Below are 21,235 nucleotides of genomic sequence, written 5' to 3'. Positions count from 1 at the left end.
TTTAGAGAGGTGAAGTTACTTGCTGTAGGTCTCATGTTTGGGAAGCAGTAAAGCTGGGATTTGAACCCAGGGCTACTTGTCTTCAAGTCCAGCATTCAATTCATACAACCACCTGCTGGCTGCTTTTTTTTTTTTTTTTTTTTTTTCGAGACAGGGTCTTACTTTGTCACCCAGGCTAGAGTGCAGTCGTGTGATCTCAGCTCACTGCAACCTCTACCTCCCAGGCTTAAGCTATCCTCCCACCTCAGCCTCCTGAGTATCTGGGACTGCAGGTATGTACCACCACGTCCAGCTAATTTTTTTATTTTTTGTAGTGATGGGGGTTTCGCTTTGTTGCCCAGGCTGGTCTTGAACTCCTGAGCTCAGGTGATCCACCCACTTTAGCCTGGCATGGTAGCTCACACTGGGATTACAGTCATGAACCATTGCACAGGGCCTTAGCTGCTTCTGAATATCACAAATCGTCTCCCCCGAGGACACTATCTCACAGCTCAGTCAAATGTCCTAGGAAGCGTCCCTGGGAGACACAATTCTTCCTCCAAGAAGGCAGAATTAAGTATGCACTTTTTTGAGTTCCCACAATACTTAGACTCGCCAGATCGCAGGCTCCTCCACGTCGAAGGTGTCATGTGACTCAGGGCCAGCTGAGTGCCCAAGCACGAGGTCATTTTAAACCAAGGGTCCTAGGATCACAGCAGCAGTCGGGCAGTGTTGTAACTGTCAGTAAATAAGATGTGCTCCCTCCCTTTCGGGTACTTATTGTCTGGCTGGTGAAACAGACATAGAAACAGAGTGCTTCTTATGGGGCTTATGGCTCATGGAACAACTAAATAGCCAGCCCTAGTGTTGAGCACATAAGAGGTTTTAAATATTATTGTTTGAATTATGATGAAATAAGGTATGTTCCCCCTCTATGTGAAACTGCCTTTGCAAAGATTATATCAGTGAGAGAATTTTAATTTTTTTTTTTTTTTAAGACTGAGTCTCACTCTGGCACCCAGGCTGGAGTGCAGTGGCGTGATGTCGGCTCACTGCAACCTCCGCCTCCCAGGTTCAAGCAATTCTCCTGCCTCAGCCTCCCGAGTAGCTGGGATTACAGGCTTGCGTCAGCACGCGGGGCTAATTTTTTGTACTTTTTAATTTTTTAGTAGAGACGGGGTTTCTCCGTGTTAGCCAGGATGGTCTCGATCTCCTGACCTCGTGATCCGCCCGCCTCAGCCTCCCAAAGTGCTGGGATTAGAGGCGTGAGCCACCGTGCGGGGGCGAGAATTATAATATTAATAGTAAGCTAAGTTAACTCACGCCCCATCTTGTCTTTCCCTTAATTACTCCTGGGCTATTGGGCAAAGCTAACTTTGGAAGACTTTCAGGCTATAATTTAAATAATAATAGGCCTTGCCCAAAAGTCAACCACTTTTGTAAAGCTAATGGGAAGCCATCAGGCTGGGGGGATGAGAACAGCCTGAGTCCAGCTAAGGCGCAGACATAAACGATTGTCAGCCATTATTCCCGAGGTTGTAAGACATGCAATTTCCCCAGTTATTCCTGAAAATAACACCACTATTGTCGATTGACCTTTGGAGATATCTTTCCCGGTTTTTTGCATGCATGTCTGACATCCATGGTTCCACCTAAACCCAATGTGTCCACCTTACCGCCAGCCCCTTTCCTGTGGCCCCACCCAGAAGCAATTCACCTGCTGGAAGACAGCTTCAAACCCCTATGATTTCATCTCCACCCCAGCCAATCAGCAGCAAGCACTTGTTACCTGCCCTCCCATCCCTTCCCCCAAACTGCCTTTGAAAACCCCTAACCTGTGAGTTTTGAATGAGATGATTTGAGTATGAACATCTCCCACGTGGTGTGGCCAGCCTCGTGTCTATTAAACTCTTTCTCTATGGCAGTGCCCTGGTCTCTCTTTATGCAGTAGGCAGGAAGAACCCTTCAGGTGGTTACATGTGTGCCCATTTTCATCCTGCATTATAATCTTCTCTATCCTTTCCATACAAGCAGCTTTTACTATACCAATTTCATGTTTATTATTAATGGCTTTTTCTTCACATTGTGATGTAGGATATGGCATTACAAAAACTAAGTAGAGAAGAGAGAGGGCAAGCTTATCACTGTCCATCCCTTCCCCAGGGACTGGCAGGAAGAGGAGGGGAGAGCATGCAGGGGCGGAAGCATTTACGTTCACAAGCCGCCTGTAGATGTGGCTTTCATAGACTGAGGAATATCCGTCCCAAACAATGGGTCATTTATAACCCCCGAGAAACTACTTAGAATAGGAAATGTACTGTGAACCTAGAAATGAAACTAATATATGAGTCAATCTAGGCTTTTCTAAAATGTGTTCTAAGGAGCATGGGCCAAAGAATGTGATCCAAGAAAAAACAGGTTCCATGGACACTTAAGTTACAATGCTCCATGACACATCCCCGTTTTGGAGATCCACAATGCTCTAAAAACTTTGGCAGTAAAGAGATCTGTTTATTTTTGTTTAACTCAGTGTTTCTCAAGATTAGTGCATCCAGAGTTTCCCTTTTATTTATTTTATTTTATTTTATTTTTTTTCTGATACGGAGTCTTGCTCTGTTGCCCAGACTGGAGTGCAGTGGCGCAATCTCGGCTCACTGCAACCTCTGCCTCCCAGGCTCAGGCAATTCTCCTGCCTCAGCCTCCCGAGTAGCTGGGACTACATGTGCACATCATCACGCCCAGCTAATTTTTTTGTATTTTTAGTAGAGATGGGGTGTCACCATGTTGGCCAGGCTAGTCTCAAACTCCTAACCTCAGGTGATCCGCCTGCCTCGGCCTCCTGAAATGCTGGGATTACAGGTGTGAGCCACCGTGCTTGGCCTTCCCTTTTATTTAATATGATTCTCAACATCTCACCCAATTAATTTCAGATAACTGTACTTTGAGCTACTTAGAGCTTCATTCATTTCATCTAGGGCAAGGACCAATGGGAGGATGTTGTAGGAAGACATTGTTCCTCATATTTAGCTGAAAGTAAAGAACTGGGGCTTCTTAAAGGTAGGGTGTGCTTCCTGGGAAGGTGGTGAGGCTCTTGACCAACTCAATTATCTGTGAGGGATGCTATGCCTCAGTTTCAAGGAGGGGCTGGATTGTGGAGATGCTGCTATTTTAAAACTTTTGATTAAATATACAAAATAACGCCTCCATTCTGCTGGCTTGCACATAAGACATGCAGGTATAGAGGCCGCTTGTCCCAGTTTACCCCAGAGGTCTCTGGTTTTAATTTGGAATGTCCTACTTCTGAAGAACCCCTCCATCCGGAGCAAACTGGGGTGGTTGATTCCAGTGAACACCCCAGCATTACAAGGAAAACAAAAAATGCTTTTCATTATGCATGTACTTCAAGCCGTTTTGAAATGGTTTCATGGGGAAGGCCATATTTTGCCTATGTAAAAGGAAGTTCTTGTACATTGCAATTCTGTTGGGGAATTATTATTTGGCAGATATAAATTTTCTGGAGCTTCCTTTATTAAATACCTTGTTCTTCAGTCTCCTGTTTCTGCCTACTTTATATTTCTCTATCAGAAAATAAATTTGTTACATCAAGCAGTTACAGATTCCTTTCCTTTTCTCTGAGCTGTATTATTTTTCTTGTGTGGTGGTGAGACAAAATACTGTTCTGTAGTTCAATTAATGAGTGATTTCATGAAGTTAATAATGTTAACTTTGAATGAGCATTATATCAATGTCTCTGTTGCTTTTGAGCCGTGTGCTGTGGCTAAAATACATTTACATGTAAAATGGTAGGGGAATAATATTACATTTATTTCTGATGAATTCTGCAACCTCAGGCGTGTTATTTCTGCAAAGGATAGAAAATACCAAATTTCGTCATTATTGCAATATTGTGTGTTGCCAAGTTCTGCCACTAGGGAGCAGTATCATCTATCAACTCACTCTGGCTCTGCGCTTTGTATAGTCTGGATGAATGGGATGTTCGTTACCAAATGAGAGGGAGAGTTTGCAGAATGCATTTTATACACTAGCAAACACAGAAAACCCTGGCAACATTACCATAGTGGAATAAACCTTGGCTCTGGTCTTGTGACTACTTGCTGATGGCCTTGAGCAAGCCACTTCCCTTGCTAAGCTTCCTTATGTAAAATGAGGGAATTGACCCAGATTAAACTCATTTCTGATTCTAATTTCTTCAGCATCTAAACTTGTCTAAAAGCAAACTAGTATAAAGGCCTTTTGATGGCATTTTGTGGAATTCTACTTTGCTTCTTTCAATCAGCTTGTGTTTCTGGATATACAGGTTCACTAGCCTATGCATAATTCTCTCTCTCTTTTTTTTCTTTTCTTGGAGGCGTATTGTATTTCTTTATAAATTCATTCTTGTATATGTATGCTTGTCACCTCAAAGGAAATTGGCTTAGAGTTTGTGCTTGGTTCACATCTACAGCAAAGAGAAAATGCAATTTAGCTTCCTTTATTCTCAGCTTTGGTTTCTCTAGAAAAATAAGCCACACTGTATTTGAAAATTATAGCTATCCCTATCTGAAACTAAGATGATTTCTTCTAGATCTATGGTTAATGCTAGTGGTTTGTCACACACAACTTGTATTCTAAATACTTTGCCTCCAAATAAACTTTTACCTATTTTTAGGAATGAAAAACAAAAAGTCAAGCTTTAGGGAAGATAAGTTCTTGAAATCTGACAGTTTACAGATAATGTCAGAATATGATTGTAAGAAAAATGACATAAAATGTATATTAACATAAATCTATAACTGCTCAACTTGATGAAAAATATCACCATAAAATTCTGCCATTACTGAATCAACCGATATGTTTTTTTATGACATTTTTGTGAGAGTGAATAAATTATCTGAGAATGTGTTTGCATCAAAAATACAGAATTTTGTAATAAACACATAAATCATCCAAGCATTTTTCAGCAAGATGCCTGATCCAAAAATGGGGGGCATTCATATTAATTTCCCCCCTTCCAGCCTCGTTCTAGATATGGTACCTTAGAGCTCTGGATGGTAATGGGGAACCATCAGTGATGGAAATGTAGGCGAGGATGCTGTACATAAAATAACTCTTCTTGAAGAAGTCTTCTATACAACCTGCCCCACCCGCAAAAGCCTCAACCTCTCTGAGGCTTGCTTTCACTGAAGTCTGCTTTACAAAACGCTCATATTTTTGTAGTCATGGGACCCAACATTCGCTATAAAACAGAGCACTAACTCAATCCTGAAAGGTATGTTTTTCTTGCTCTCTCTGAGGAACTGGTTTGTTTCTTGTAATGGGAAATTTGTATCACATAAGGAAGCTTGATTCCCTTTTTGCTTAGACTATCAGGTAGCTCAGAGGCAAATTAACAGCTTAATTATAGTAGAATTTAGTGATGCATGCCTGAGGATCTTACATTTTATCTTTAATTATGTCATCTACGTAGATTTTCTTCTATTTTATTGTTCAAGCTTTTATTAACTAATATCTTTGTGAACTGAGGCATAGGGTAGATAAACATACAGATAGAGAGGTAAATAGACATATTGATATGTGGAATAATGGTCGAAGAAATTTCTGCAGTCAAAGCAGTGAGGGTGGATGGCCATAGTGAACTGTGAATAAGATGGCAATTATAAAGTGCATTTCTCATCTGATTTCTCTCCAGGACTCATTTCTTCATGAATGCCTACAAAGCATATTTTTATGACTGAGGTCATTTTTGCAACAGTTGATTGTGGTCTGGTCTGTGATCCCTCTATTCTTCCCATCCCTTTCTCTGTTAAGAGGAGTGAAAATACTTTCTTTACATAATTCACCAGGTGTTGTTCTTTAATGCGCTGGTTAAAGAAAAGGAGAAGGGGCGGGGTGCGGTGGCTCACGCCTGTAATCCCAGCATTTTGGGAGGCCGAGGCGGGTGGATCACGAGGTCAGGTGATCCAGACCATCCTGGCTAACACGATGAAACCCCGTCCCTACTAAAAATCCAAAAAAAAAATTAGCCGGGCCTGGTGGCGGGCGCCTGTAGTCCCAGCTACTCGGGAGGCTGAGGCAGGAGAATGGCGGGAACCCGGGGGGCGGAGCTTGCAGTGAGCTGAGATCGCGCCACTGCACTCCAGCCTGGGCGGCAGAGCGAGACTCCGTCTCAAAAAAAAAAAAAAAAAAAAAAAAAAAGGAGAAGGGGCAGGTGCAGTGGCTCACGCCTGTTAATCCCAGCATTTTGGGAGGCCGAAGTGGGTGGATCACGAGGTCAGGAGTTTGAGACCAGCCTGACCAACATGGTGAAAGCCCGTCCCTTCTAAAAATACAAAAATTAGCCAGGCGTGGTGGTGGGCATCCGTAATCCCAGCTACTCAGGAAGCTGGGGCAGGAGAATCACTTGAGCCAGGGAGGCGGAGGTTGCATTGAGCCAAGATCAGGCCACTGCACTCCAGCCTGGGTAACAGAGCGAGACTCCGTCTCAAAAAAGAGAAAAAAAGAAAATAAAAATTAAATAAATAAATAAATAAATAAATAAAAGGAGAACTCAGGTTAGGGGTCTTACTTAAGGTCACACAGCCTGGGAGTGTGCCTTAGGTTTTGGCTACTCTCCGTCCCCTTTTCACTGCGCTGGCACTTCCTGCTATGAGTGTCTTCCATTTGCCCTCCAGAATCTCCCTCCACCTTCACCTTCCTCTACACTGCTCTCCGCCTGGTGACACTGACCAGTAGGGACACACAGGTCCTTGTCCTCTCGTTTCTAGTTAGGTTTAGCCATTGGGAAGCCCCAGCAGGAGGTCACAGGGAGGTTGGAGAGAGAGGTGGGGGGTTTACTCCCTTGGCCCCCTCCCCAAGAAGTCTGCCTGGGCTGGTGGTGTCCCAGGACCAGTGGTCACTGCTCCCCTGCAGGCGGTGGGCTCCTTGTAGTTTTCAGTCACTGTTCCCTCATCCCTCTTCACCTAGGGGTGGGGCTAGCCCCGCTGCTGTCAGCCATGGTTCTTGCATTGTTCTTTATTCTTCCCCCTATACCACACTCACCTGGTAAGTAGTTTCTTTGCCATACATTTCCTTCAATGATCCTAATTTGAGTATGCTGTCTATTGCCTATTGGGACCCTAACTGGTACACTTTCCCATTAAAGAAAAGATGGCACTAATAATACGTTATAGACGATACCATTAGACACATGAAAGGTGAATTTGATATGTTTCAATTATTGGGCAAAGTGAATCTTGGCATTGTCATCTTTTCCAATCAAGCATCATAAAAAGAGATAGGGGCACGGGGGAAAATGATGAGAGAAGCTGTAATGGATACAATACCATTAAATGTCTGGCTTATCTTCCATTTATGCTTCTAGCACTACTGAAATTGATTATTTGCTTTCAGGCTCGTACCTGTATTTTCGTCTTCAAATTGAGTTGTTTTGCCTCAGGCCTTAAAATCTGTTTTCATATTAATTAATCAATGTTTTAAAATTAGATTTCTATCTTGTGACTTTTCTGAGGGTATGCTTGGAGAGATAACATGATTATATATTTAATGCAATCCATATGTTTCAAAACAATTCATTTCCAAAATTGCACAACAAAGAATGTGAATTTTTACAATCAATTTCTTCATCAAGAAGGTAAGGCAATAAAAAGACATAAAGTGTGTGAGATTCTACTAAAATTAGTAGTTATTTCCTGAAGTGTAATTCAATAGATCGCCTTGTATAAGATCACCCATGACCACGAACAGCAATGCAAGACGATCTTAGAAGCAAAATACATGTTTCCATACTTACATTTTACACTTTGAGTGACATGACCTTACCTTTAATGTTTTGGCTTCTGATGTCCTTGGAAATGGGCTTGTCCACCTGTAGAAGACAATGTGGCACCATTATCTCTTCAGTTGTGACTATGACCCCATTTGATGTCTTGACACTGTCTGTGGTTAGGTTCCCAAGGATAAAGCCATAAGTCCCTGGGCTCTCTGGTTTTCAATGTATGGTTGACTGTCAGCAAACACATATAAATACATGCACCTCTGCCAATGAAGGGTGCGGTGGCCTGAGTGGTGTTTGGTATAACAACACGCAGGGTTGAGAACCAATCCTGCCTCTATTGCTGGCTTTGGAAAAGACATTGAGTGTATTATGAACTTCAGATTTTTCATCTTTATCATAGGAAAAGTGCTCATCATTCATGTCCCTGAGTTAACATGATGATCCATCTATGGGATCAGGTACATGAAAGCAATGAGGCAGGCAGGTCAGGGTATGGCCTCGTGGGAAGGCCCGGGTTAGGATTCCACCTCCAGCTCGTGCTCAGTGTGAGAACATGGCAAATTACTTAGCTTCCGTTTCCTGAGGTTCAGTTTCCTCATCTGTGAAATGGAGGTAACAAAGGCACTGATACCCTTTTGAGGATGGGAGGATAACACAGAACACAGCATGCACTGTGCCAAGAACACAGGTGTCGCTAACCACACTGAAAAAATGTATCACTATTAATATTATTAAAGACATTAGTGAACTATTAAGGGGTACCCAACTGGAAGACATAAGGGTGAACAAGATGAAGATCATAAAGGGTTCCCTATGTCTTTGAAAACCTTTAAGCCTAGGTAATATTAATATTAGGGTTTTAGTATTAGTCTTTTTTTTTTTTTTTTTTTTTTTTGAGACGGAGTCTCGCTCTGTCGCCCAGGCTGGGGTGCAGTGGCATGATCTCAGCTCACTGCAAGCTCCGCCTCCCGGGTTCAGGCCATTCTCCCACCTCAGCCTCCCAAGCAGCTGGGATTACAGGCGCCCACCACACGCCTGGCTAGTTTTTTGTATTTTTAGTAGAGAAGGGGTTTCACCGTGTTAGCCAGGATGGTCTTGATCTCCTGACCTCATGATCCTCTCGCCTCGGCCTCCCAAAGTGCTGGGATTACAGGTGTGAGCCACTGTGCCCGGCTAGTATTAGTCTTTATTGGCACCAGGTTGAGTTGGGCAAGGTGGGTCAGGGGTTTGTTGAATCCCCCGTTACCTCTTATCCTCTGTGGAACATTGAACCACAGTATTTATGCCTGGAAAGGTCATGGCCCTTCTTCTTTTGGTTATATCTAGTTAGGGGTTGAGTGTTGGTTGGATTTTTTTTTTTTTTTTTTTTCCTTTATCGTGGCTATTGTCTTCTTCATTGCATCATCAGCTTCCAATTTCTCCAGGGTTACCTTGTGGAGACTGGGGTGCTGGATTTTTTTTTTCAATGTTCTTGTGCACCTTGATCTTTTAGTCTTCCCTGTGTGCCTGCTCCACAGATGGAGTTTCTCTCAATGCTCATGCCCCACCCTGCATTGCTAGCCTGGTCATGGAGGCAGGAGAGGTTCCCGTTGTCTCCACCTTAGGTGGGACTGCTCTGAGCAGTTGCAAGAAGCAGTATCAGTACAGGATTCCCTGGCCCGGGAATATTTCCTATCCCTCCCCTGGGGCAATTCCCAATTTCTATCAAATAAATATGTACTAGTACCCACTAATATGTCTGTGGCAATGCTACATTATGAGGGAACAAAGAGAAATACCAGCTTGGATTCACAGGTACATTGTAACAGAGTTTTCAGTTTGGGTACTATTGAGAATTGCGATTTGGGGTCGGAAAATTCTTGTGCCTTGTAGGATGCTTAGTAACGTCTCTGTCTTCTACCCACTAGATGTCAGTAGCACTCAGTCATGACAACCAAAAATGTCACCAGGCTTTGTCAAAAGTCCCTTGTGGGGGGGGCAGTGCAAAAACTTTCCACGGAGAACCACTGATCATAATGCAACACGTACAAAGTGTGGAAGACTGCATCATATGGCTTCCTTCGTAAGACTCCTCCAAAGGCACTGGCTATGTTCAGAGATGCAGGTCTGTGTGCGTTTGCACCCTGTGCTTACCTCCATCTGACCACTTCCTAGAACATGGAAACTGCCCATCTGCGTCACTGTCTCCTTCCTTAGACTGTGGGCACTGGCTCACCTTCCTACCCCCATTGCTAAGCACAGTGCTCGGTACACAGTACCTGCTCAATAAATAGAAGGATGGGTAGTGGTTTAGGGCAAGACAGTTGTAACCCACCAAAGCAGTCTCGACAAGAACTTGCCTTTGTAAAAATTATTGAAGATCCATTTCTTTTTTTCTTTCTATTTTTTTTTTTTTTTCTTTGAGACAGGGTCTCACTCTGTCGCTCAGGCTGGAGTTCACTCTGTCACCCAGGCTGGAGTGCAGTGGCACAATTTCAGCTCACCACAGCCTTGACCTCCCGGGCTCGAGCAATCCTCCCACTTTAGCCTCCCAAGTAGCTGGGACTACAGGTGTGCATCACCATGCCCAGCTAATTTTTGTACTTTTTGTAGAGATGGGGTTTCACCATGTTATCCAGGCTGGTCTTAAACTCCTGGGCTCAAGCAATCCACCTGCCTCAGCCTCCCAAAACATGGCGACTACAAGTGTGAGCCATCAAACCTGGCTGAAGATCCATTTCACAGATAATCTCAACATAAATGTGCAGAACTAGTAAGAATCAACTCCTAGGAATGAGATTGTCACAATAAAACATAATCTGATTGCCACAAATATTTGATGTTTACAACATTGATTACAAAAGTAAAACTCCTCCCCCCCCCCCCTTTTTTTTTCTGAGACAATGTCTTGTTCTGTCACCCAGGCTAGAGTGAAGTGGCACAATCATGGCTCACTGCAGCCTCGATCTCCCAGGCTCAGGTGATCCTCCCATCTCAGCCCCCAGAGTAGCTGGGACTACAGGTGTGTGCCAACATGCCCAGCCATTTTTTATTTTTCATTTTTTTTAGAGATGAGTTGTTACTCTGTTACTCAGGCTGCTATTGAGCTCCGGAGTCAAGGAATTCACCCACCTTGGCTTCCCAAAATGTTGGGATTACGGGCATCAGCTATTGCACTTGGCTAAAACGCCGTCTTTATCTGAACTGAGGCCAAGCACTTGTTGAATTTGTGAGACAACTCCCCTCTGAACTTTTGCTCACCTTGCCCTATCCTTTTTCCTCACATGGTTTCATTTGAATTAATGTGCTGAGATTGTAGTTTTACCTGCAAAGTGCTCTAGCCAAAGGAAGAAACTTATTTTTAACAGGAAACTACAAAGATGATTTGAAGGAATAGAAAGTGTAAGAATAAAGGCTTAAATCCTGGCATAGTTGTTTTTAAAAAAAATCAAATGAGAATTATTCTTTGTAAAAAAAAAAAATTCTATTCATGAAGCCTTACCTGTATAAAAAGGGATTGTCAGTCATTTACAGGGAAAGTTCAGCTCAGCTTTTTAGTTCAGTGTTCTCTACTTTATAACCAGACTAGAACTGTGTCTTTAGCCACTGGTCCAATCTCTCTGGAATTCTCGTTCCCTGGCCACGCTTTATGCTCTGGTGATGAGTGTCCTGAAATGCTGTCCTCCCTCTCAGACAGCCCCTGGGGGACTGCCTTAGATGCAGATCTTGATGATAGCAGCAAATAGTAGCAGGAAAATAGAAGAACTTTGAAGGTCAGACTGAGAAAGTCTTCTCTGTGAACAGAAGTTGAACTGGGGAAAGACTGGGTCTCTTTTTCTACTAAACAGGTATTTATTTTTAAAGCTTGAGTTCAAATGATTGAAAGTATGTTATTTTTCATTCATTTAACCAGTATCTGTTGAGAACCTCTTACAAAGGCACCATGCTAAGTGTGGGGGCTAAAATAGCACCTGACCTCATAGAGATGTCCTCTATGGACAGATTGCTTTATGCTTCAGGCTGGAAGCGCAAAGATGCATTTCTTGGGTCTTATTGAAGATCCATTTCTTTTCTTTTTTTCTTTCTTTTCTTTTTCTTTTCTGTCTTTTTTTTTTTTTTTTTTTTTGAGACGGGATCTCACTCTGTTGCCCAGGCTGAAGTTCAGTGTTGCTATCTCAGCTCACTGCAGCCTTGACCTCCCAGGCTCAAATGATCCTCCCACCTCAGCCTATGTGCTGGAAGCACATGGAAATAGCGTGTTTTCTATGTATTACTACAACAGTGATGGGATTTTATAGGTAAGACCATGAAGGCTCAGAGAGGGTGAGTAACAGGCCCAAAGGCACAGAGCTTATAAAATTGGAGCCGTTAAAATGGGAGTAATATTCATCTTTCAAGTTTTGTTTTTGTTTTTGAGATGGAGTCTCGCATAGTTGCCAGACTGGAGTGCAGTGGCATGATCTCAGTTCACTGCAACCTCTGCCTCCCAGGTTCAAGTGATTCTCTTGCCTCAGCCTCCAAAGTAGCAGGGATTACAGGTGCCTGCCACCACACCTGGCTAATTTTTGTATTTTTAGTAGAGATGGGATTTCACCATGTTGGTCAGGCTGGTCTCGAACTCCTGACCTTTTGATCCTCCCACGTTGGCCTCCCAAAATGCTAGGATTATAGGAGTGAGCCACCACCCTGCCTCAAGATTGTTTTAAGGATTAAATTTCATTTGATTCTTTTAATCCAATCTCTACTGAGGATTTTTTTCCTTGATCTTCCTTGTCCTGCATTATCATGATTTTTTGAAGCACGCTTCCTTATCTACTGTCTATCTATTGTGTATTTATTTATCACTGGTCTCCTACCACTAGCATGTATGTTTCACGAGCACAGGGAATTGGCCATTCACGGATGTGTCTTTAGAGTCTATAATTGTGTCTGATCCTAGCAGGCACCGATGACAGTTCTTGAATGAATTTGTTGAGTGAATGATTGAAGTGTTTAGCTTCAATCATTGCTGTGCCCGTGTAAAAAGGAAGTGTTTGATTTTTCATCACTCATCTTGTTCCTTCAGTCTCTATCAGATATCTTCTGTGTAAATGGTCGGTGTCGCTTGGTAAAATTTGTAGTTTCATTTTTCTGTCCAAATTAACAGAAGCCCTTAAGTTAAACAGACGATGTGAATATGTAATATGTGAGGAATATTCAAAAGCACGTTAATACTCATTAATAACTGTGGTGCAAACTAAAAAAGAATAGTGAAATCCCTTTTTAAAAAATACTACTGAAAAAGTAGTAGCCAGTTTTGGTGATATTTCTAAGGGGTGGGCCTTCCTAAACAGAGTTTCTGAGAGGGTAAATGGAAACAGTTTTTTAGAAAGGAAATTTTACAGTACATACTACAAGCCTTTAAAATGTCTTCACTCAATGGTTTAGTAAAATAATTGAAAATCCCGTAACGGGTTATGCTTTATCTATAAAAATGATGCCTGTGAATGCTTGTTTATCACACGGGAAATTGTTTTATACCAGAACTTAATGTGAGAAGAAAAATAAAGCAAGTATATACTGAACAATGAGACTTCCCTTGTATGACAGATACGTGCATAGAAAATACTGACAATGGCCGGGTGCGGTGGCTCACGCCCATAATCCCAGCACTTTGGGAGGCCAAGGCAGGTGCATCACGAGGTCAGGATTTCGAGACCAGCCTGACCAACATGGTGAAATCCCATCTCTAACAAAAATACAAAAATTAGCCCGGTGTGGTGACGTGCACCTGTAATCCCAGCTACTCAGGAGGCTGAAACAGGAGAACTGCTTGAACCTGGGAGGCAGAAGTTGCAGTGAGCCGAGATTGAGCCACTGCACTCCAGCCTGGGTGACAGAGCGAAACTCTGTTTCAAAAAAAAAAAAAAAACAAAAAAAACTGATAATGAAGTGTACCAAAATGTTATGACTGATAATTGCAATCCCAGGGGGTGATCATTTGTATTTTATGCCTTTCTGGATTAAGAAAATTAAGTGTTAGCAAATGTTTTATGAAAAATAAAATTCTATGTATGCATTTAGGGCATCTGCATTTACTAGTTTTTTTCTTTTCTTTTCTTTCTTTCTTTTTTTTTTTTTTTTTTTTAAGACAGAGTCTCACTCTGGCACCCAAGCTGGAGTGCAGTGGTACAAAATTATCTTTTGTAGCTTCCAAACAGCATTTTGAAATAAGCATTGTAGGATTTTCTGTTTTTTCCTGTTTGGCAGATAAAGTTACAAGGAGGCTTAGAGAGGTTTCATGACTTACCTATTACCTCCCCACTCATGACTGACTTATTACCTCAACCACGTTGGGCTGAGACGCTGGGCAAAATCTTACATTATGATCAGAAAGATTTGAGTTCATGTTCTTTCTCTGGAGAGTGCGATGAGCGTCAGATGAGATGCATGTGGAAGTCCTTAGCCTGGTCTCTGGCTCACAATCTTCAACACATCTGAATTCTACTCCTTTCTAGAGGCAGGACCATGATGCTACCAGGTATAAGAGTCACCTCCCATCCACCTCAATGAGCTCGACCTGCTCTTTCCCTAACGAGATGGCCTGGGGGACAGGAGATGTGGCAGTTTCTGGCTGGTTAGGAAGAGCCCTACACATGTTTGGGTCACAAGGTCCAGCCTTTACTCACTCTTTCCAACCTCGTCTGTGTGTTCCAGGTCTGCTGTCCAACAGGGATAGAGGTCCTGGTGTCTAACGGAAGGGGAGTGTCCATTGCAACCTTCAAATAGCGTGTATCTGTGCAACCAGAAAAATATGAAAGTCATACCTTATGTGGACTCAGCACACTACAATTTACAAAGTATTTGCACATCTACAAACTCACTGGATCATTACAATGTAAGTACAAGGCAAGCAATTCTGCTTTCATTTAACAGAGTAGGAGACTGATGTATGAAGAGAAGAAATTGCTCTTCTAAGTGCACACAAATAAATGCCAAAGTTTGAACTTGAACGTTCTTCATTTTCTCATTCATCTTAGAAATTCTGTAATTCTTGCAAGATTTGGGCTATGCCATGCCCTTTAAAAATCTTACTAGATCCCACCCAGCCACACCCCATGCCAGCTCTCCTTTCTATATTACACACTTAACATATTCTATCACATTCATCGGTTGAGCTGCCTGTTTCTGCCATGAGACTGCACCTTCCTGAGGTAAGGATCATGCATTGTTTGTCTCTGTGTCCTCCGATCAATCCTAACATGGAAACTGGCACGTAGTAGATGCTCAGTGAATGCTTATCGAATGACTGAACAAAAAAAGTCATCATCATTTACAGGATGACTTTCTCCAAATACACTTCTATAGATTCATTTTAGTGGTTCAGGCCCTCAGAAATCGTGAATGCTTCCTCTTCCCCCTTACAATAGGGTGCTTTATCTCAAGGAACTTGCTGAAGCTGCCCTTTGTGCTACAGTTAGAGACAGAGGCGGGTATGAAATTAGGTCCTCTTTATTCTCAACAATTGCAGCTTTGCTGCCATGCCCTGCTGATGCTCTTAGGCTGGCTGGCTGGCTGCACAATGAATTAACCAAGTTAAAAAGTCTTTTTTTTTTTCATTCTACTCCCCTCTATGCAGACCTCATTTAACATTTCCCATGCTGCCGCATCCCTGCCTATCCACCCTCCGTTATGCTCATCAGTTGTTCCTAGGGCTCACGGAGAACATCATGATAATAATGGTGAGGATTACAGATCTCTGGCTTGGTACCAGGTCCTCTGGTGAGAACTCAACATGCATCATTCATGTAATCTTCAAAAGAGCTCTCTGGGGCAAGTTCTATTATTATGAGCCCTGTTTTCAGAAAGAGAAAGTGAATTGGAGAGACTTTCTCAAGGTCATACAGCTAGTAAGTCATGCGGGCAGATGTTAACCTAGGGTTGTTTAATTCAGAAACCGCACCTTTAAATAGTGTGCAATATGGCGGCTTGTATATGCATCTTCTTATTCTAGGCAGACCCCTAAACGTTACCTGCATATTCAGATTCCTTTATAGGCCGGGCTGGTAAAATTTTAATTGACTGCCGCGTCTCTTCCATCCGGAGCTCAGGGTCATCATAGTCATCATCTTTGTGGCCTTTTGCTCCATCCAGGACTGCAGCAAAGTTTCTTTCCTAAGCAGGTGGTAACATTCCAGTGATTCAAAGGAAGATACAATGTTGACAAAGACAGGCTACAGTGCTGGCTAGAGAAGTGGGATAGACTTTCTTAGCTGCAAGTAAAATATTTAAGAGGCCGAGACGGGCGGATCGCGAGGTCAGGAGATCGAGACCATCCTGGCTAACACCGTGAAACCCCGTCTCTACTAAAAAATACAAAAAACTAGCCGGGCGAGGTGGCGGGCGCCTGTAGTCCCATCTGCTCGGGAGGCTGAGGCAGGAGAATGGCGTGAACCCGGGAGGCGGAGCTTGCAGTGAGCTGAGATCCGGCCACTGCACTCCAGCCCGGGCGACAGAGCGAGACTCCGTCTCAAAAAAAAAAAAAAAAAAAAAGAGTCTAGGTTCTGGGATCTTAAATAGAAGTTTAATTCTTGCGCTAGTGAGAATTCTAAAGATATCTCCCAATATTCCCATCTCTGATTACTCAATCAACACTAATCTAGGTGCTGCTGTGAAGGGACAGTGCAGATGTAATGAAGGTCACTAATCAGCTGACCTTAAAATGGGCGGATTATCCTGGATTACCTGGGTGGGCCCAGTGTAATCACATGAACCCTTAGAAGCAGAAAGAGGACCTATTTGCAAATAAGATAATCTTGTATTTAAATAATTCACTAAAAAAATTATTAGAACTAATAAATGATTCCTCAAGGTGTCAGGATACATGATTAATATACCAAATTCAATTGTATTTCTATATGCTAGTAATGACAATTTATATTTCTATAAATTAGTAATAAACTGAAAATAGAAATTAAGAAAATGGGCTAGGTGCAGTGGCTCATGCTTGTAATCCCACCGCTTTGGGAGGCTGAGGTAGGAGGATTGCTTGAGGCTAGGAGTTTGAGAACAGCCTGGGCAACAGAGTGAGACCTCGTCTGTACGAAAATGTTTTTAAAAAGGAAACAATTATATTAGCATAGCATCAAGGAGAATAAAATATATGGAAATAAATTTAACAAAAGAAGTGTAAAACTTGTACTCTGGAAACTGCAGAACACTGTTGATAGTAATTTCAGAAGACCTAGATAAATGGAAAGATGACCAATGATCATGGATTGGAAGACTTAATCTTGTTAAAATAGAAATACTTTGCAAATTAATATACTGATTTATTTTGCAGAAATTGACAAGATAATCCTAAAATTCTTATGAAAATAAGAAGAACCAATAATAGCCAAAACAATCTTGGGTTAAAAAAAAAAAAGATAAAGTTGGAGGACTAACACTTATTTCAAAAGTTAGTACATAGATGCAGTAATCAAGACAATGTGGTATTGGTAGTAACATAGACATGCAGATAATTGGAATATGATTGAGAGTCCAGAAATAAACCTTTACCCTTAGGGTTAATTGATTTTTAAGAAGTGTGCTAAGACAATTCAATGGGTAGAAAGAATAGTCTTTCAACAGATAGTCCCGAGACAACTGGATATCCACATGCATCATAGTGAAGTTGAACCTCTTTTTTATATCATATGCAAAAATTAAATGCAAATGGGTCATGAATATAAATGTAACAGCTAAAACTATAAAACTCTTAAATATTGGAGTAAATCTTCATTTCTTGGCTTAGGCAATGGTTTTTTAGATAGAACAAAAAATACAAGCAATAAAAGAAATAGATAAATTGGACTTAATTAAAATGAAAATCTGTGTGCTTCAAAAGACCACAAAAAATAAAAAGGCAACTGTGGAATGAAGAAAATATTTGCAAATCATGTATCTGATAAGCAGCTTAAATCCAGAATATATGAAAAACTCTTGCAATGCAATGATTTAAAGATAAATAACCAAATTTTAAAGTGGGAAAAGGATCTGAATGGATGTTTCTTCAAAGAAGATACACAAATCATCAATAATCCCATGGAGAGATGCCGTTAAGAAAATGCAAATCAAAAGCACGATGAGATGTCAGCCATACACCACCAAGATGATTAAAAAAAAGACAGATAATAATCAGGGCTGACAAGAATGTGGAGAATTTGAGACTCTCATGCATTGCTGATGGGAATGTAATAGGGTACAGCTACTGCAGAAAACACTTTGGCAGTTCCTCAAAAGGTTAAACACAGAGCTACCCTGTAATCCAGCAATTCCACATTCATGCAAAAAGGAGCACGTGTTTATAGCAGTATTATTCTTAATAGTAAAAAAAGTGGAAATAACCCAAATATCCATGAGCTACTGCACAGGTAAATAAAGTGTTGTATAGTCATACAATGGAATATTATTCAGCAATGAAAAGTAATAAAGTATTGATGTATGCTATAACATGGATGAGCCTTGATAATATTAGGCTAAATGATAAGAAGGTAGTCATATACAAAGTGGAATGTTGCCTGATTCTGTTTATACGAAATGCCCAGAACAGGAGGATCTATAGATAAAGAGTAGATTAATATTTGCCAGCATCTGGGGGAAGAGGGAACTGGGTTTCATTTTGAGATGATAAAAATGTATTGATTGGAGTGATGGTTATAAAACTCTGCGAATATACTAAAAAACCATTGAATTGTACTCATAAAATGGGTAAACTGAATGGCATGTATATTTTATCTCAAAAAAAACCCTGTTTTAAGACGCAGAGGAGGAAGTCAGAGAAAGGAAGTAGAAGGGAAAGAGAGATCTGGCAGAAGGATGACTTACAGAGAGTCCAAGAGTAGAAGGATTTGACAGCAGCCAGCCAGCAGGGACATGGGGACCACAGTCCGACAGTAGAAAGGAACTGGATTCTATGAAACAACCTAAAAGAATCTGGAAGCAAGTTCCTCCTCAGAGCCCCTGGAGGAGAATGCAACCCTGCCAGCATGTTGCTTTCAGTCTTGTGAGACCCAGAACAGGGGATCTAGTTGAGCCATGCTGTGCTCTGACTTCTGATTGCATCCACTGTGTGATAATAAATGGTCAAGCTGCCAAATCTGTGGGGATGTGTCATGGCAGCAATGGAAAACAAATGCAATTATTTGGGTCTTTACTGTTAATGGTGGGGCTTCAAGAAGTGACACCACTCTCTGTATATTGTCCTAAAATGTGACACTATCGCAGTAAAAGCAACTGCAAGGTGAAATTTTGTGCTAAAGCTGACACCATCATTTTTGAAATTCTAGTTCATTCAATCAGGTTTAGGTGTGAGAATTTAGGTAAAATGTATAGTTGAGAAAATTCTATGGGTTCATATCCCCCCAGCTGCCCCACTCTCCATGTGAATTGGCCAAGACTATCATTTTGTTTTTTTTCATTTTTGGTCATTTTTCCATTCCTGATATGGAGCCAGGAGACCAGGTTATAGACCATTGGTATTGCACAACATTTGAGGTGGAGTAAGTGTCATTGGACTTTGGACATGAAGACTTTGACTAAAGTCTTCACTTTGCTGGATTGGAGATATGCCTTTGCCTTGAAGCTTAGTTTTTTCATCTGTAAAATGGGATTTCTACATATTTGTACTGTTAATAAGAACAGTTGCCATAAAAGATGGTCTCAACAATTCCTCTCTAACCTTAGGTTTTGCTTTGGCTATTGTTATAGACTAAATGTTTCTCTACCCCCACCCCACCCCCTACTGCTCACACAAATTCGTGTGTTGAAGCCCTAACCGTCAGTGTGGCTGTATTTGAAGATGGTACCTCTAAAAACGTAATTCAGGTTAAATAAGGTCATAAGGGTGGGGTTCTCATCTAAAAGGATTAGTGTTTTTATAAGAAGAGACATCAGAGAGTTCTCTCTCTCTCTCTCTCTGGGTTTCTCCCTCTCTCTCCTCACCCGTGCCCAAATGCACACACTAAGGAAAGGCCATGTGAGCACACAGGGAGTCATTTGCATCACAAGGGGATAGTTCTCGCCAACCCTACTGGCACTTTGATCTTGGACTTCTGGTCTTCAGAGTCATGAGAAAATAAATCTCTGTTGTTTGAGCCATCCAGTTTATGGCATTTTGTTATGGCAACACTGGAAGACTAACACAGGCACTCAGCAAAGGCTCTGGGTCTGAACACTAGACTGACAGGAATGGACACCAATCCGTAACAGATGCACTCGCATGCAGTGGTCATCATAGGAATTCTGGAATGTGCTCCTCTGCATTAAAATCTGCAGCTGGCATCGTGTTATGCGTAAGCAGCGACACGACTCTTGATCTCGCATTCTTGGGAAGGTTACTTAAGCTCCCTGACTGATAGGTTCAATCTGTAAATTGGAGATGACTAAACCCACCTTACCTCGTTGTTGTTAGTTGAGAAAATGTATCTCAACGCTCTACTTTGGCATCTGTCCCACAGCAGGGACTCAGTACCTGTTGGATCTTTTTTCTCTAGTTGATGTGTGCTGAGTCATAGGTAGAGCCCAGTACCCAGGACAAAGCAAAGCAAAGTTGCTAGTATGTGAACTCCAGGAAGTTTCACTGTTGACACAGCAAAGGGAGAGACGGTGTCTCGGTTCTGGAACTGTACACCCAGTGAGCTCTGAGCTGGAGCTCAGGCAGGAGACTCCTTTGGGGATTTCACAGATGGATATGTGTGCAAAGGTGCCATTTACATACTGTTAACGGCAATTACCAAGGCTCTCTAGGGCTTAGCTTCTTGGGGGAAAGTCTTGGACCTGCTGGAAGAACTGGGATGTGAGCCTCATCCCATTTTCCAACTTTCCACCCAATACCTTGCTAGACTTCATAGAGTCAGGACATGATAAGAATGCTGGGAAGAACAACCATCACTCCAGGTCAGAAGATACTTTTGCACCCATGAGTAAATATAAGTATTTTGGTGTACTTCTTTAGAGAGAGAGAGAAAGAGAGAGAAACAGATATTTGTTTTAAATATAGAGTTATATCTATTTATCTATCAATGTATTATCTATTTTCTATCAATTTCAAGGATTTTTAACTAGAGGTTCAATATTCTTTACCCATGAACCTTTTAATTTTTACAATTTTTGTGTGTGCCTGTGTGTGTGTGTATGTGTGTTTCTGGGTAAGGGTCCATAGCTTTTGTTAGATTCTTAAAGAGCTACTTCAAACAGTAAAGAGTCAATGAGTTTATGAGCAGAATCAATCAATCATCAATCAATCAATCATATATCTGCCCATCTAATCTATAGATATGCAAGTTATAACTTTAAATTATATACCTATGCAGTTACTTGTAATAAAATATATTGAATTAATGTTATAACTTTTAATCTTTTTCTCTAGTTGTTAAAATTATTTGTAAATATTGCAAATGATTTCATAAAATAGATGTATCAAGATGCAGTTACTTTTGTATTACTGAATACTTAGCATAATTCAAACGTGCTGCCATTTAA

At 41.5% G+C, this 21,235-nt stretch overlaps 1 protein-coding gene across 4 annotated transcripts in view; it reads right to left on the bottom strand.

The window, feature by feature from the left end:
* Window positions 1-21,235, bottom strand: part of CLNK (cytokine dependent hematopoietic cell linker) — a 244,451-nt gene that overhangs the window by 61,678 nt on the left and 161,538 nt on the right. For all 4 annotated transcript variants that reach the window (XM_021938294.2, XM_021938297.2, XM_021938295.2 and 1 more), the window contains 3 exons: window positions 15,745-15,886; window positions 14,401-14,507; window positions 7,798-7,843 (listed from right to left, as the gene is read on the bottom strand). In XM_021938294.2, the coding sequence (XP_021793986.2) occupies window positions 7,798-7,843; window positions 14,401-14,507; window positions 15,745-15,886 (295 nt within the window). The remainder of the gene's footprint in view (window positions 1-7,797; window positions 7,844-14,400; window positions 14,508-15,744; window positions 15,887-21,235) is intronic.

The sequence above is a fragment of the Papio anubis genome, chromosome 3, assembly GCF_008728515.1.
Source record: "Papio anubis isolate 15944 chromosome 3, Panubis1.0, whole genome shotgun sequence".
Taxonomy (NCBI): Eukaryota; Metazoa; Chordata; class Mammalia; order Primates; family Cercopithecidae; genus Papio; species Papio anubis.
The sequence above is the reverse complement of the archived record's forward strand: the minus strand, read 5'-3'. Positions and strand labels throughout refer to the sequence as shown.